The 16,838-nt window shown below is 54.7% G+C and overlaps 3 protein-coding genes across 3 annotated transcripts in view; 1 reads left to right on the top strand and 2 right to left on the bottom strand.

Moving 5' to 3' along the window:
- Window positions 1-11,679, top strand: part of LOC119102714 (uncharacterized) — a 16,473-nt gene extending 4,794 nt beyond the window's left edge. Inside the window, exons 2-6 of the mRNA XM_037226173.1 lie at window positions 4,231-4,341; window positions 4,686-4,789; window positions 6,775-6,945; window positions 10,268-10,407; window positions 10,727-11,679. Of these exons, the coding sequence (XP_037082068.1) occupies window positions 4,231-4,341; window positions 4,686-4,789; window positions 6,775-6,945; window positions 10,268-10,407; window positions 10,727-11,072 (872 nt within the window). The 3' untranslated portion in view covers window positions 11,073-11,679. The remainder of the gene's footprint in view (window positions 1-4,230; window positions 4,342-4,685; window positions 4,790-6,774; window positions 6,946-10,267; window positions 10,408-10,726) is intronic.
- Window positions 11,680-13,651: 1,972 nt separating this feature from the next.
- Window positions 13,652-15,651, bottom strand: LOC119103564 (peroxisomal membrane protein PMP34-like). Its single transcript, XM_037227145.1, has 4 exons — window positions 15,604-15,651; window positions 14,915-15,031; window positions 14,237-14,307; window positions 13,652-13,823 (listed from the first exon to the last, which is right to left on the bottom strand). Exons 2-4 carry the CDS (start codon window positions 14,933-14,935, stop codon window positions 13,685-13,687), a joined length of 231 nt encoding a protein of 76 aa, XP_037083040.1. The 5' UTR covers window positions 14,936-15,031; window positions 15,604-15,651; the 3' UTR covers window positions 13,652-13,684.
- A 189-nt stretch (window positions 15,652-15,840) lies between these two features.
- The window catches only part of LOC119102713 (uncharacterized), a 5,644-nt gene continuing 4,646 nt past the window's right edge, over window positions 15,841-16,838 (bottom strand). The window contains exons 8-9 of the mRNA XM_037226172.1: window positions 16,058-16,197; window positions 15,841-15,904 (exon numbers count right to left, since the gene is read on the bottom strand). Coding sequence (XP_037082067.1) covers window positions 15,841-15,904; window positions 16,058-16,197 — 204 coding nt within the window. The remainder of the gene's footprint in view (window positions 15,905-16,057; window positions 16,198-16,838) is intronic.

Here is a 16,838-nt window from a genome sequence, read left to right as displayed (position 1 = left end):
GGGACGGGAGGTGGGCTGGCCAGGACAGCCGATAGACTGGGACGGGAGGTGGGCTGGCCAGACAGCCGGCAGACTGGGACGGAGGGGGCTGGCCAGGACAACCGACAGACTGGGACGGGACGGTAGGATCGGGTGCTGACGGCACCAGCCGCCGGCGGACGGACTGGGCGATGTGTGGGCGCCGAGGTCGGTCGGGCGCTGACGGCACCAGCTGCTGACGGACGGGCTCGGCGGGTATGGACGTCGAGGTCGGCCGGGCGCTAACATGCCGTGACCCTGTCGCAGCGATGGTGCGCCACCGGGGCGCACGGGCTCGGCGGTGTATGGACGTCGAGGTCGGCCGGGCGCGAACGTGCCGTGACCCTGTCGCAGCGATGGTGCGCCTTATCGGGCGCACGGGCTCGGCGGTGTATGGACGTCGAGGTCGGCCGGGCGCTAACGTACCGCGACCCTGTCGCAGCGATGGTGCGCCTTACCGGGGCGCGGCACGTCACCGTCGAGGGCCAGCCGCCGACCGCCGTCGACGCCGACACGACCCCGACTACGACCCGACGGCTGGCGACGACTTCGACAACGAGCGCGCCCGCAAGCTGTCCGCCGCCACCCGGCCCGACACGTGAGTCCTTGGCAGCCGCTGCTGACGGGGATGACCAGCAGCCCGCCGCTGGCCCCCAACCGTTTGGTAGCCACTGCCATCACCGATTACTGGCCGTGGGATGGATGGGGCCTGCCATTCTTAACCCCCACAGAAACGTGCTTAGACAACTATTGGCCGCAGCAGACGGGTACACGCAACGTCGAAGGGCCGCTGGTAAATGCACCAGTGGCCAAGTGCAAAAATTAAAAAATAGAATCCCCCAGTTTTTGAATGGATGGATTTCTGGCATCACAAGCTCACGCCAATCGGTACATTTTTGTGCGAGGCATGATCCCTACCATCGGATCGCGTGGCGTAAGTTCAAGTATTGCAATGCTTGGCACGCCTCGTGCCGTCCTATGGCGTCGCCGAGCTTAAGCACGGGCGTTACCACCGGCTGCAGCCATACGCGTCAGGGGGAGATAACAAGCACGCGAGGCACTCGAGCCAACCCCAACATGGGTCACAACACGCTTTGTAAGAAGTAACTACTGAGTGCCTGGAGGGCAGTAGGCATCACTTCGCAGCTAACAGTATATTATAAATTCCCCTTACATAGCTTGAATTTATTCGAGCAAAAACCTAACGCCAAAGCGAATAACACTGCCAACACCCTAATACAATGTACAACACCCCGCAGTCAACACCTCTGTCTCGTTTTCGGCGCACTGAGTTTCAGTTTTACCAGTTAGTAGCCGGGTAAATTATACAATTTCCATTACAAGCGTGCACTAATTTGCATGACTGTACCTGACCACAATGGAGTGTACCAGAACTAACGCAAGGTTTGCATCATAAGTGTACGAAGCGAGCTATTTACAGCACATAAAAATACCAGAAGTAGCACACATGCCCGCAACGTAGCACATTATCTATTTGCAGCTAATTGTCAATCATACAACAACAATCCAGATGATCTCTGTTGAAAAATAACGAGATTATCACCTCAAACATTAGCACACCTTGAGAACACCTTGACCAGTCACTTAGGCAGAAATCAACAGCCGATAGCCTATGTCACACTGTTTAAAACCGACTCGCTGTGCAGTAACCGAGTCATCGCACGATCAATTATGATACAGAATGTTTAAAATAGTCGTGTCGTGTAAGATTAGACATACTGGGACTTCGCAAAGAACAAGATATATCAGATTAACCCAGATGCATGTCAAATTACCTTAACACGCGCCCGGATGGCGGGTTCAGTGCTCTTTGTCGGTGGGGGTCCACTTAACCCCCTGAGATCTCAGAAACTAAGAGAGCTAGAGACACCAAATTCACAGGGTGTGTTGGCCTGTACGTGAACTCACGTGCGTCAAAATTTACGGTTCCTAGGTGATGACGTTGGGCCAAATAAGGTCGGACAAGGTCAAACTCCACAATGGTGTCCAAGTGCCCTCAGGCCTCATGCAACCACCATGAACCTAGCGACCTGTTCTAAGCAGAAGGTCACCTGTCCTCATTGAAGTTCAGTGACATTGTTTCACCTTTCGAAGGTCGCGGTAACCAAAATCTTGCGAGACTGCTTTGATTTTTGCATTTGAATGAGCATCAAGGATTAGGCAAGGCAGTATGTTCTTGAAAACAGAATGTTGACCTGGGTCATTTTAGGTTTGTGACCAGTACTGGCCTTGTAGAAGTTCATGAACGACGAGTAATGTGGTTCCTGTTAGCAAATTAAAAGTCAATACTAAAAATGCCCCCATCCAGCATGCTCTGGAGTGATAAAACAGGGTGGTTTTGATGTTGGCCTGCCCCTCATAAGTTACCCTGGGTCTATGGAATATCTGTCCTGTAGAAGAATGTCTGTGTATTTGTAGGTCTATGGAATTTATGGCCTGTAGAAGAATGTGTATGTATTTGTGAGTCTATGGAATTTCTGGCCTGTAGTCGGGATATTCTGGCACATTCTGCCCTGTGGAGGACCTGTTGCCATATGTGATGGACCCATTTGGGCTTGTACTGGGGCCCATTTAGACTTATAGAGGGCCCAATATCGACTTGCAGTGCCCATTCTGGTCTGTAGAGGCCCCATTCTGACTAGCAGTTGGCCCATTAGTAATTGGACAGAGCACGTTCTGACATATAGGGGGGCCATTCTGGCTTGAAAAAGGGCACATTCTACGCCTTAGAGGGCCCATTCTAGCCTGTGGAATGTCCATTCTGGCATGCAGAGGGCATATTGTGGACTATGGACGTCCCAGGCTAGCCTGTAGATGGCTCTTTCAGTACTGTAGAGAGCCCATTTTGGTCTATGGAGCCCACTTTTGGAGGTCCATTTCCTACCTGTAGTGGGTGGGCCCATTCTAACCTGTACATGGCCCATTGTTAACTGCACAAGGCATACTTTGTCCTGCAGAGAGCCCATTCTGATCCTATGGGGCCATGCTGACCTGTAGAGCACCCATTACTGACTGTCTGGCTTGGTGGTGGGGGTGGGGGGCACCATCTTATTTCAGGGGCCAACTTTGGCATTTTGGGGCTTAGCCCCCAACTTGAACATAGCTCCTGTGCCCTGGTGCACAGTCATTACCAATTTCAACACAACCTTTATTCTTAGGCATTAGATGTTGCAAGAGTTTTTTCTCACAGCTATACGTCTACAGCTTTTCACACACAAAAATAATGTGAAAGCTAAGTGCATTTCGGCCTGGTCTGAGTTCTGCACATTCAAACACATTCAGACTTCAAAAGCCTTTCTCACACGTAACAAAATGATTGAAAGTAAGCTGCATCTTGACCTGCAATGCATTTATACCCAAACATGAAATTCAGTGCAGCGATGTTTTAGGGGTTCTGGTGAAGGGGATGCATTTTTTGGTGGATTGGGGTTTAGATGGGCTTTTTTGAAAAACTGAGCCCAACATAAGTGGCTCAATCTGCACCAGATAAGTCTCATAAGTTTCATTTACACCGTACTATGAGGATTGATAGGCCAAAAAAGCCAAGATGAAGACGTCATAAACCATTCGCCCGTGATGGTAATGATGATTTCGGATTTGGGCGTGTGTTCTACGTAAAAAGCTGCCCATTCTAATTTTACAGTAATAGCAGTGTGTTAAATATTTACGTAGACAGCTACGCGGTCATCTGCGGACAATACAGGTGTTCAGGTGTTACCCGGTACACATGCATGCACGGCACGACAATCGTCCCGTCCACCACCTCGAATTTACCACCAAAATCAAGGTCCCTGTGCGACAGCCAGTCGTGTCCGATGTGACCTCAGCAAAACTATGTAAATTTCTTAAACCGCAAGATGCAACCAATACCCGTAGGAGGATTTAGGAAAAAGTTCCTGGCGACCTGGAAACAAATATACGTAAGCACTCCATTGGTGCTAATAAAAGGTTTGTGATTGGCCCACCGGGCAAGGGTGTGTCACCGAGAAGCGCATTGGTTGACGTTTGAACCATTGCGTCATATGGATCACGTGATGATCCCATTCTGAAAACCTTAAGTGCGCCTCGAAAAGAGCCTGTAAGGTTAGACGCCATAGGGGAGAAATCAAAGCCATAGTATAAAGTTTCGTTGGATTCGCGGAATGAAAGCTTCGTGTTCGTATGCCTTAGTTTCTAAATAGACTGTTTCAGGCTTTCGTGGCATTCATTACGCAAACATTTGGACACTCTTAAGATGTTGCCAACATTACGGAACACACACGTCGGAAAAGGAAGACAAATGGAATCATTACTTTCATTGTGGTGAGCAGGAAGTCAAATGGAATTGCTCGTGCGGCTTCGGCTACGTCAAGTTGAAGTTTTCAGCTATTCGGAGGTTGTTTGAGAAAACTGGTATTGAGGATCAGATCGTACGCATAGGGTGTAACAGTAAGTGAGGAGTACAAAAAGGGGGATATTCCCTTCAAGAACAGAGTTTTGAACTGTACGCAATGGTCGCCAGGATGGTTAGTTCAGATAAATACCCCATACAAATGTTGATCACTCCCTTTGATCCTGTATTTATGAGGAAGAGGATTTTCATGATAAGTCGATTAAGTTATTATTTTCAGCCTTGCACATCCGTTCCCGTGTCACGTCCGTTGCAGAGTTTACCCAGGCTCGTGTGAACATTCAGACGACCTTGAAAACGCAGAAAATCAACCGCGACCTGGTGATTCTACAGGCCAAACAGCGTGATCTGCAGAACGTGGTAAGTTTGGGGAGACAAATAGTCCTGAAATAACGGCACTGCCGCGGACAGTGGGTCGGGGTACCGGGTGCAGAGTGGGAGCCGATAACGATGATTGGCGGGGTATGTGTCCACAATACGTGTCTGGGCGCAAAATGACCCTAAAAGTCGACGCGCCCTAAAACCCCAATCATCATCATCATCACAATACGTGTCTGACAAGACAGCGTCTGCACACGAGCGACTATTCGCAGACCCTGCACACAGAATGTCTGTCGATCCTGCTACCATCTATCAACGAGTTTTGAAATCGCGCCACGTGGTTGCGGCGCACTGCAGCAGAAATCTGACCGTGACCACCGCCATGTTGACCATCATCTCATTATCATGTGTTCAGCATAAATTGCTCTTTACATGGATAGCTGATTTTTTCATTTAAGTCCGTGGGGTGCGTGGAACGCGGTACACATAATGATGCTGTCTTGATGGACATACTTATAACGTAAGAAAAGTGCACAGAGGCACTAACTTTCCACGATGTCGCGTGTCAAGTCTCGACATGAGCACTGCACTGCTCCCGAAGCCCCAACGGCTGGCGGCAAGCGGTTTCAGGACGAGGCCTCACGGTATGGAAACGTCGTGCGCGGCATGGACATTCTGAAAAAGAGCACACTCATTTTAACAGTTCCATTTGCATATCGCCCCTAGCCTTCCGTGAAGATTCTGAGCTTCAGCTTCGACGGTACCCTGTGCTGGTAGTCGCACGTCCGAATTAGTCAAATTGTGTAATTACATCCTGTTTTCTCCATGTTCGTATTGGATTCGTCACCATTTCGCGACGGCAAACTCGTTATCGGAGCTGACGTTTTCCCTCATGTCATGCGCTGCCTCATTCCGGGGCGTAGCTGTTGCGTGCTATCCCAGCCAAGTGCAAAAGGTGAATTTCGCGGCGTGGGCTGGGCGTGAGCGCTGGCTGGCCAGGGGACCGGGGCCACACGTCATCGGTCTTGGAGTCCCGCCCGCCCCTCATGCTGCTGTTCCTCAGCACGCCACGACGTCGGCGGTGGCCACCGCATTGGGGTGTCCGCTTTCCGAATTAGACAGCTGGAAGGACTGCCGTATTGCACGGTGTCGTTCTTGGGCCGCCTACCGCCGGTCGTTACGGCTTTTTGTTTGTTTGTTTATTGGTGCTTTCGGGTCCGTTGACTGTAATGGCCGTCATGACTTCATAACTGTAATGGCCGTCATGCGTTAAATTTACCAATGTGACACAGAGAACAGTGCTTGCTTATGTGGAGCAAACACTGTTCTCAGATGCGTGCTTAAATAACATTATGTCTGATATCTCTGCAAGCAGCGTACTAGTGAGGGTTTTTGGTTACGTCGCGCCGGCTCCAACTTCTAGTGAAATTTTCTTATAAACCTATATTTAGTATTTTATAAAGCCAAATTGATTTAGTTTCTTATTGAATATTATTTATTTATTTTTAAACCCGATGTGGTGAAATTGTCAACATGCATGCATAGCCTAAGCTGGCAGGAATCCTGAGGCCCTGCAACATGGCTTTCGTCGACACCGAAGGACAGGTCACTACGTGTTATATATGATATGGAACTGCACAGTCGCACGCGTGTTGAATGCTGTCACATCATGCCTGCTCGAGAAGGCTGGCTGGCGTGACCCAGCGCGATGTCCTGCGATGCGCCAGTGGCTGACGTTCTAGGGCTGGGTAGGTACCCAGCGCGATGTACCGCGGTGCGCCAGTGACTGGCGTACTAGGGCTGGGCAGGTACCCAGCGCGATGTACCGCGGTGCGCAGTGACTGGTGTACTGGGGCTGGGCAGGTACCCAGGGCGATGTACCGCGGTGCGCCAGTGACTGGTGTACTGGGGCTGGGCAGGTACCCGGCGCGATGTACTGCGATGCGCCAGTGACTGGCGTACTAGGGCTGGGCAGGAGCGTGTTCTCAGACGTTGATTGCTCATGTCGCGGGCCTTTGCGCCAGGGGGCCGAGCTGCGGCGGGCGGTTGACTACTTCAGCGTGGAGGCTACCAAGGACCAGGCCAAGATCGCGCGGCTGAAAAATGAGAACTCTCTGCTGGAGAAGAAGCTGAAGGATCTGGAAACCAGCATCCTGGGCAACACGCCCAGCATTCTGATTGGGCTGCTGGACAAGGTGAGCCGGACTTCCGCGATTTGGGAGATTCACATCGCTTGGGTGTGCTCTTCTAGCAGCATTGGCCCACCGAAAAATGACAGTGCTGAGTCAGATGCATAGAAAATAGCGGTATCCGTCGTGTATTCACGTAAAATGCCTGTTTCTTGAGCCTCCACATTGTAATGATTCAAAACAACCCTCTCCATGCTCACGTCAGCATGGGCAATGTGTTAGATGAGTAAGCAGCATTGCCTCTTTCATTAAAGCAACGTTTTAATATGTTAGCTTTACACGCACGCACGGCACGCACGGGCGCAAACACGTACACACGCCCCCCCCCCCCCCCCCCCCCCCCCCCCCCAACGGGGGCACCAGCTTCGGCCGGTGTAGGAGAGTAGCGCCCCCTGGGGTCCCAGCTCCGGTCATGGACGGACAGTGCAAGCTGTTCATTTCAGGACCTAGCGACCCCGCCGGCATGTGAGCCCCTGCTTCGTATCCCGCCACCTCCCTCCTCATCACCCGCATTTCCGCATCCGGCCCTCTCACCACTCCTCATCCTCGTTTTGTCGGGGTGCCGTGCCCCTTCGCCCGCGTCCCCGCGTTGATCGGATCCTGCTAGCTGAGGGGGCACGACGCGCGGGCCAGCCACAGCACGTCCCATCACTCAACTTTGGCGAGGATATTCGGGGGCGCGGGGATCCAGTGGGGCTCCACACGGGTCTAGCGGCTTGCCGCTCGCGCTGCGGCTGGGTGCTCCGTGCAGGTCTCCGCTTGGGGCGCTTGGTCGCGCGCAGCGGCTTGAGGGGTCAAGGGGCGACGGCGCTGAACCGCGGTTAGCACGGGGAGGGGTCTCCCCGGTTACACATGGGCGTGTGGGAGGCGTCGCCCGCCCCGTGTAGCACCGGAGTAGCCCTGGCAGTCACCATCTCCCGATTGGAGTGTTTGGCCGTCCCCCAGTTGGGTTCCGTGGTGGGTGGGAGGTCCCGGTGCCGAACGCCTAAACCTTACGTGCATGACAACGTCAATCCCCAAAAACACCCGCACCCCGAAAGAAGGGCGAGCTGGGACTACAGGTGGTAGTGTGTCAACGCCCACCCCTCGAATCCTGAATTTTCGAAGCACCGAGAAGGCGCTATCGTCCCTGTCGCCCTTTCAAAGGCCGAATGGGTGTGTATTTCGCCCTTTCAAAGGCGGAATGGGTTTGGAAAGGTTTGGACCGATGCGAAAAGCGCGCGGGTGGTGGGATCTAGGTCGAGTTTCAGAGCGGAGAGGAGGCGAAACGGGCCATGACTTCGGATAGGTTTGTGTACTGTGTTCGGGATGCGGAAGGGAAGAAGGGCGTGTCGGTGGCGATGACTGTGGAGGCTCATAGAACAAAGAACTCATCAAAATGCATCATCAACTGTTTTTACCCGAAAGATGTCAATGATGAGAAAACAGTCGACGGCCCCGCTGAGTTCGGGCTGACAGACGCTCACCGCATCAAGGTGCGCAGGGGTGCGCAGCTGGTCCCCACGAACAACATCGCACTGAGTTTTAACAGTCCTGACACACCATCTGAAGTAAGGGTAGGCTGTGTGATGGCAGCGCCCTGGAATTGCCCGCTTGCGGTGTAAAGCGACACCGCAAGCGGGCTACGAGGATGTCTTCGCTTCTTCCCCATATTCTATGCGAATGTTTCACTCCCAACTGATATATTCTGACCACAAATATGAAACCCATGTTTCCCTTTCAGAAGTCTACAAGTCATTCAAAACCGAGCTCACTTAAAACCGCCTTATATGAACAAGGTTCCTCAACATATGGGTTACTCCGAGTTAGGTTAAGTTGGTTAAGTGCATGGCATGACAGTAGGAGTTTTACAATAATTGGTGACTCACAAATGCTGCTGTGATACCAATAGGTCAGACAGGATGAGATAAGGTAAGGCTTCTCTAGGTTAGGGTTGTTTAGGCTTCTGTCACGGAGATAGACATTGATATTTTTAGATATTTTTTAACAGACATTGGTATTTTTTTGGAAATAGACACCGGTACACACCGACGCGCCTTCAGGGCTTTCGATCACAGTAGCACTTGGCCAACTCTGATCGTATTCCGCAATGCTTGGGCGGCAGCAAGGCGCACCATTCGCGAGGCGAAGCGTGTTTCCTGGAGGGAATACGTTAGCAAACTAAGCAGGTTCACCCCGCCATCTCAGCTGTGGTCACAGATCAAACGAATTTCAGGCTATTTTTCTTCCACCCCACCACCATTGTTGCGTTCACGTGGCCAAGTTGTACAACCCATCGATGTGGCCAATGCGATCACGTGGGCGCTAGCGGATCGCTGCCGAGCAGGGAACGATAGGATACAATGTTTGCGTCATGGAGTACGCGTCGAGTCAATTGCCGTGATTTTTTAACGTCCGAGGAGCGTGGTTACAATTTGCCATTCACTGTGAATACATTCCAAGCGACCGTTTAGACTTGGCGGAGCGTGGCGGAAGGTTCCGATCACATCCACGAGATGTTGAAACATCTATCCTCGTGCGTTACAGTCCGTGTTGGGTAGTTTTAACTTGTTATGGAAAGGAGGTGATTCCCCGGTGGACTGGCGAAATGCTACGGTAGTGTCACTTTAAACCGGGTAAGACGGGCTTAGATCTGCTGGATTACAGGCTTATTTCTGTTACCTCACCGTTATGTACTTGATTGAGAAAATTATGAACTTGAGATTGTTGTGGTACTTAGGTGGCAAACGCATCTCGAACAATGTTCAGTGTGGTTTTAGGAAAAACCGCTGCACGGTGGACCACCCCTTAACACATGACTGCTGTGCGCGCTGCTTTTAAGCAGGGTCGCCATTTAGGTGCCATCTTCTTTGATTTTAAGAGGGCTCACGAGTCAACCTGGCGTCGTGGACTTCCAGTCAAACTCTTTAAACACGGCATCCGTGGCCCTACAGGCGTCTTTCTGCAGAACTCTGTCGCAACGTCTGTTTTGCATAAGAAACGGCCATCATCTTTTAAATTGGTTTTTGGAAGTGGGTGGAATACCTCAAAGAAGTGTTTTAAGCGTCGCATGATTTACTATCATGATCCGTGGTATTGACGCGCCACTCCCGCGTTCCATCGGCCAATCCCTCTTTGTCGGCAGTTTTGCCATTTGACCATGCGCATCAAAGACAACGACTGTGGAGGGATAGCTACACATCGCTGTCAGGCGTCTGGGCGCTTTTCATTTTGTCTGGACCGCACCTAGCTTTCCACGCAGCTGTAGCCGATCCAGATATTCATATCACGTGAAGCTGCCGTGGGGCGCGACTGGGCGTGACGCACTTGGTCACTCGGCTGTGGGCAGGACAAGCGGAAGCAGCTGACGGCCCAAGACGAGGCGGTGCTGGAGTGCGGGGAGCTGTTAGCCGAGGTCGGCAAGGAGAACTACACCTTCCTCATGGCCCAAGGTCTCCCACTGCTCTCCGCGAAGGAGCTGGAGGAAAAGTAAGTGTGCCGTGTATTTGTATGTCGTAGCGCTGTTCAAGGAATTGATGTGCAGGCGTTTTAAGGATTGTCGCATTTGAGTTTTAGATGGACTCCAAGGCGACAATGATGGATTAGATGGATTAGATTAGATGGTTCACTGTTTTGCATTGCGCTCCTTACATTTTTTTTTTCTGTGGCCATGGCGTGCGGCTGGATGTGTTGTGGTCGCGCCCGACAGTCGCGGGTAACCCCTGTATCTGCTGACACACTACGCTGTGCCGGCACGCCGGGAACAGCTCCGGCGCCCGTGCCTGACGTCGCCCCGCCGCGCCAACAGGACGCGCGGTGTCAACATGGCCTGGCAGCTGGACCCGTCCGAGCTGCTGGCGGCCGCCGCCCCGCCGCCGGCCACAGGCCGGGGCCGCGGCAAGAAGCGCCGCCGCCCGGTGGATCCAGGCGCAGCCGTGGACGCGGCCGTGGAGGCGGTGGTGGCTGACACGCTGTCGCCGCAGTCGGGCGCGGCGCGCGGCCAGGCGCTGGTCGGCACGGCCGACGGCACCGAGCACATCAGCCTTCCGCAGGAGGTGCTCGAGCAGGTGATGAACGGCAAGGGATACCTGGTCGACGAGAACGGCGAGCGATTGGAGATCCGCGTCGTCGGCGACGAGCCGATGGCTGGCTGACCGTCGGCGGGGAGGCCAACGGGTGTGCCGGATGTGTGAGGTGGCGTCCGATAGAGAAGCCATTGACGTCAGATGACTGAGCGAGTGGCGAGTGGTGTTCGAGTTGCGAGATGGCCAGCAGCGGCGCCCAAGGGTGAGCGGGTGATGTCGGAGGGCCGAGCAAGTGACCCTCGTCCGGGGATGGCTCTAACGTGGTGTGTGTGGGCGCGGCTGGAGGGCGGCCTGAGCTGGCGCCGCTGGCTCCGCCGCCGCCGCCACAGTCTCGTCTGACCACCGTCGGTGCATACGGCGACACCCTGACCCAGAGCCTTTTCTGTTTCCATGCGGTACATCGGTTGCTGTAAAAAAATGCTGTGCTGGGCAGTGCCGGTGCAGAATGAGTTGCTGCGCTGACCGGCGCCTGGCGCCTGGGCTCGAGCGCCAGCCACCAGCCAGCTGGTGCGGCGCCTCAGACCGCGGCCGATGTCGTCCCTAGTGTGTTGGCCCCGACCTCTGGCCGCTCGCCCAGTGCGTCAACGGCGACAGGGCAGGCCGTTATCACCCGGTACCGTTCTGCTTCAGCCACGTCATCCACCATCGCTGTGTAAATACAGGGAATTCATCACTTTCTGCTGGATTTAGCCGGTGGTGCTGGAGCTGACGTGTGAACCACAGTGAACCAGTTCTTACGTGATTATTTAGATGCGTTCACAACCTAGATGCGAGCACCGCTGATGTGAAGTGAACCTTAAGAAAGCGCGGCTTGTCAATTTAGCAGAAGTCAGTGGGCTGACAGGATATCGAGAAGTTAAATCAGCTGGTTTTGCAATGCAGGCAATTCCATGAAAACGGCCGGGACACGCTTCCGCAAGTTACACGAATGATCAGGACAGATAAGGCAGGTGTAGAGCACTGACATCAGTATGCCTTGGAGAAAAAAAAACATGCTGGTTGCATAGAATAAGCAAAGCTCAGCAATGAATAACCCAGTTATAACACTGCAGAAGTGAGATTTTGCGCATCCGACTCACGAGTTATCTTGGGGTATGTCGGGAATTAGCGAGAAAGTGATAAGTACCGGCAACATGTAACATAAATTCGAATCGGCCCTCGCTGGAACTGGCTTTCGTCCCCTCCAGCCGCCCCCTGTAACCTCAGAGGACTAAACCCTGATGGGCGCTGCATACGTCCATCCCACCATCGTCGCGGCTCCCAATCCATTTACTTGACCTCAACGATGGCGGCCAATTCGTTCAGGTCGGGTGCCAGTGGGTGTATTAATTGTCCACCACCCAGCTACAGCACCATGTGTGTAACATCCCGACAAGTGATCGTATGCAGTACGCGTGGCTGTTTATAACACTGGACACCTATTCAAATCGTGCGGGTGGGCGACGTGCTCGCGATGTCGCCACTCTCATGGCGTTCGAATAACACCCCGTTGGAAAATCAGTCGGGTTGAGTCGCTGTCTGGTCCTGCTTTACGTTCATGTCTCGCTGACGGAGGTCGTAAAAGACAAACTGAATCATACAACTAGTAACAGAACTCTCCATTCCTGCTAGTGTATTCCACACTCTCACATGGTGGCACGAACCAGCGCTCAATTACGCCGCTCCACTCGCCGCGCTCCAAGCCCGTCCGAAACATACGGATGTGCGAGGGAACACATGAACACATGAGAATCTCGTACCGTCGCAGAGGCACGCGCAGAGTCGCACCTCCAATGGTCACAGCCACGGCTCGCTGTCGACAGACAGATACCGGCCACCGGCCACGGTCGACTGATTGGTCAGCTGCATATTGCACGGAATATTAGCACGCATCGGATTGGACGAGCCAAGCCTCCGCGTATTTCTCTGGTGATGCGCGGTCTGGAGAGGTAAAACTGCGAGGTACGTATAGCACAGACAGCGTGGCGTTGTTCCCAAAAATTTGAAGCAACGAACATTGCGACAGCAGCAACGAGCAGCCAAGAATAATGGTTCACATGGGCAAATTGACCTGTACAGTACGTTCTGAAAAAAATGACTTCTACGCATATATTTTTGGCCTTATTGATAAATATATCTCAACTTGAGAGAAATCTGGGCGCCTCACGCCCGCAATCCGTGTAGATCCCGAGAATGTACAGGCTAAAAGGTCACTCAAATTGACTCACAACTGATCTAGGACGCACTCGAAACAGAAGGCAATGGCGATGCAAATGCCAAGTCACCCTTGAAACGTGCCTGGGTGCTCCTAAGTAATTAACGCTGGAAGGAGCTTTGCCACGTCATGTCAACCCTGGCTCACTCGCCGACAAGCTAATCGCCCAATTTGTTTGCCTACATCAGCGCCTCATGTCACGTTTTACGAAATAATACTAGTGACGAACATGCAATTATGCATCCCTGGTACATGACAACCAACTGAAAACTAGGCGTAGTATATGACGTCTATAAGCCTGAGGTACTGACAACACGGCACCGCCGATCGCTGACAATGCCCTGCACTGTGCCGACTGTTGCGCGGGTGTGCGGTGCTGGCCGGGGTGTCGGCCTGGACAGGCAATACCCGCGGCGGCCAAGTCTCGAGTCGAGCGCCGGCGCCACCCCGGCAGAACGACAGCACAGCCGTCCAGCACTAATGTCGTCTACCCCCGCCGACCCAGCAGCAGGAAGAAGACAAAGCGGGCGATCTTCTCGTAGAGCACGAACATGAGCGCCGCCGTCAGCACTGTCTGCAGCATCTTAGCCTCCAGGCCCTTGAAGACGCCGGCCAGGCCGCCGTGCCTACGGACGGCCGACCCGAGGTGAGATGGCGGCCTTGTCCGGTGGCAGTGCCGTCCGGCAGGAAGGAAGAGGCCCTCCACAGGGCGGCACAACTCGTTCGTCATCGAGACTTTACGACGCGCTCGGCCGCTTAGGCTACATGGCGTCGCCTACCTGCCTCTCACCGTGGCAGGAAAGGCGAGCAACGCGAGGGACCGAGTCCCGTACCTCTGGTTTCGTTCTCGCTCTAGTTTGGCGGCACAACTAGCTCATAGCCCCACATCCACCGCCGTAACGTGACGAGGCCTCTGATCTCCGTACTTAACTACGTTCAAGATGTCACTTGGGCATGAATCATCTGTCCACACAATCCGACCTCACAACCCATACGTTGCGCGGTACGCGGACTGAGGCCCGGCGCCCGATCGCCTGACCTGTAGAGGAGCAGCAGGATGCGCAGGACGCGCAGCTCCCTGGTGCCGTCCTCGAGGACCAGACCGCCCACCTGCACCGGACCAGATCAGATCAGACTACGCTCCGTGAGATCAGGTCAGACCAAACCGGCACGCAGTCGTGAGGCTCGGGGGAGACACCGCTGCCGCCGGACCGGTCACACCGACGCCTGCGACGACAACCGAACTGCAGAGTCGTGCGATTTCGACGCACGGAATGCTTTGTGAGGCATGATGAATGTGGATGTTGCAAAAAACGTATTTACCGTACGTCCGTCATAAACGCGCAGAGGCTTTATTTTGAGGCCAAGTTGGAGACTACACACGAGTGACGACCAGATCGGCGCCATAAAGGCGCCCAAGGAAATAACTGGAGACCACGGAAAGGGTCGCTTTAAGACACCACCGAAAATATACCAGCATGAAAAGAAACGTCATGGAAAGACGACCAAGTCCCGCACGGATAAGAAACAATAACAAACGTGACAGGCAATCACGAACACAGCTTGTCACGTCGAGCGGGTAAGCCGCTCAATGTGTGCGCCATCACCGAGCTTCAATAAGACTGACATTTGCCGGCAAACCCGGCCACGCCCGTAACGTGTGGGAAGAGTGACGGCCCGGCGTTCGATAGGGGGCCGGTGGAGGCGGCAGCCATACCCGCAGTTTGGCCTGCACCATCTGCAGGGGGTAGGTGATGATGGTGGCCAGCGCCTTGCAGGCGGCGCCCACCACGAACACTGTGGTGGCGCTGAGCGGCACGCCCGGCTTCAGACGCTGGAGGACACAGCCGAGGGTCAGAACACGGCGCGGGGAACAACGCACATGGGTCACAACACACAGCGAACACAGCAGGGTCAGAACACATGGCGAGCACGGCGGGGTCAGAACGCACGGCGAGCACAGCGGGGTCAGAACATACTGAGAGCATGGCGCGGGTCACAACACACGGCGAACACAGCGGATCAGAACACACGGCGAGCACAGCGGGGTCAGAACATATGGAGAGCACTGAAGCCGTCAGGACATGTTCGTCACGCAAATGAAGACCCCCGAGTGACAGCCCGGAGCCCACCAATTGGTCAGTGTGAGATGGTGCCCGTGTGGTGGCGTCCGAGGACGACCGCAGCGATACCCCCTGTAGATCAGCAGCAGTCGCTCGCACGGGCTAGCCCACCCCGCACCCTTGCCGTCCATGGAGGCTCGGAACTGGACTGCCGTCCATGGAGGCTGGCCGAACGGGAGGCACGTGCCGGCCCAGCTCCTCCTTCCGCCGACCAGGGCCGTCACCTGCTCTACCGCTGGCACGTGCCGGTCCCGCCCAGATGGAGTCGACCCCGCCGACTCACCTCCAGATAGCGTTTGGCGGCCTCGTAAGCCACGAACTGAACGGCCGGGTTGGACGGTGAGCATGAGCGAGGGCGTCAGGCCGTTGTAGAGGGCGCCGGTGCCCTCCTCAGTGGCGATGCGACGCACGCCGTCTGCCGACGACCCAGCCGCCGTGTCACCGGGCGGGCGAGCGGGCGAGCGCACGAATGAGCTCGACCGGGCGGACGAAACACGACCAGTTGTCGCGCGACGCCCGGCTATATGGCGTCAATGAAGACCTGCGTCTCGTTCACTTTCACATCACGGAGTCCGACGTGCAGGCTGACCACGAAAAGGGTGGTGGTAAAGGCTGATCGGTGCGGGTCCCCGCCTCATGCCAGAGCCGCTGACTGATCGGTGCGGGTCCCCCGCCTCACGCAGGAGCATAGCGCGCTAGAGTCAGCCTTGGGAACAAGGCCCGGCTTGTGACCGCACCCGGCCAGACTACGGTAGCGCCTGCTGGCGGGCGGCCGCGCCTGCCCGCGGACCCGCTCGCTCAGCTCCGCCACGCCCTCCATCTTCATGCGCGTGTTGGCCACCCCACAGCGGATTGGTGAGCAACACGTTGACACAGCCTGCGGCACCGCAGAGGGGTGTCACCGGGAGCCGGGAGCCGGGAGCCAAGAGCCGGGAGCCGGGCGCGGGCGGGCGGCACGGCCCGGGTCGGGCTGGCGCGCCACCCGCGCCACAATCGGCGTCGGCCCAGACACCACGCCTCGTCAGCATAACACGGCCCAACTGACGCCGCACCTCAACACCTGACCCCGCACCAGCTCACACAACTAGGCGATCTCCCACAACGGGGGAAATCGGGAAAATCAACGGGAAAATCGATGAGGTGGACGGCCCATTCATTTTACAGCTCTGGGGGAAACCAAGTAAAGGATACGAAATGTCGCTAGCGATCATCTATGGTAGTCAGGACCTGCCGACGGCGCTGTCGACGGCGACTATTGCGCAAGCAGGATTCGTCGTTGTAGGGGCATACCATAGATTACCCATATGATATGATAGATTACCCACTGAAATGTAACATCAACATGTCCAAGACATGTAGAGTACCAGTGAACTAACAATCTGAGCTCTTTTGCACAAACGTACGTTATAAATCATAGCATCCGCACTCTGAAGCACACGTGAAAGACATGTCATCAGAGGAGCCCCCTCTCCCTTCCCCCATGGACTGATCAGTGTACAGCGGGCCCACAATGCATCC

This window comes from Pollicipes pollicipes, unplaced genomic scaffold, assembly GCF_011947565.3.
Source record: "Pollicipes pollicipes isolate AB1234 unplaced genomic scaffold, Ppol_2.1 Scaffold_5724;HRSCAF=6776_pilon_pilon_pilon, whole genome shotgun sequence".
Taxonomy (NCBI): domain Eukaryota; kingdom Metazoa; phylum Arthropoda; class Thecostraca; order Pollicipedomorpha; family Pollicipedidae; genus Pollicipes; species Pollicipes pollicipes.
Note: the sequence above shows the minus strand (reverse complement) of the source record. Positions and strands in the feature narration are given on the sequence as shown.

Coding starts and splice junctions, on each gene's coding strand:
- LOC119103564 (XM_037227145.1), bottom strand. CDS start 14,935: ATGGTGCAGGCCAAACTGCGG. Junction 14,308..14,914: donor TGGTGCAGGCCAAACTGCGG/GTATGGCTGCCG, acceptor GGTCCGGTGCAG/GTGGGCGGTCTGGTCCTCGA. Junction 13,824..14,236: donor ATCCTGCTGCTCCTCTACAG/GTCAGGCGATCG, acceptor GGCCGTCCGTAG/GCACGGCGGCCTGGCCGGCG.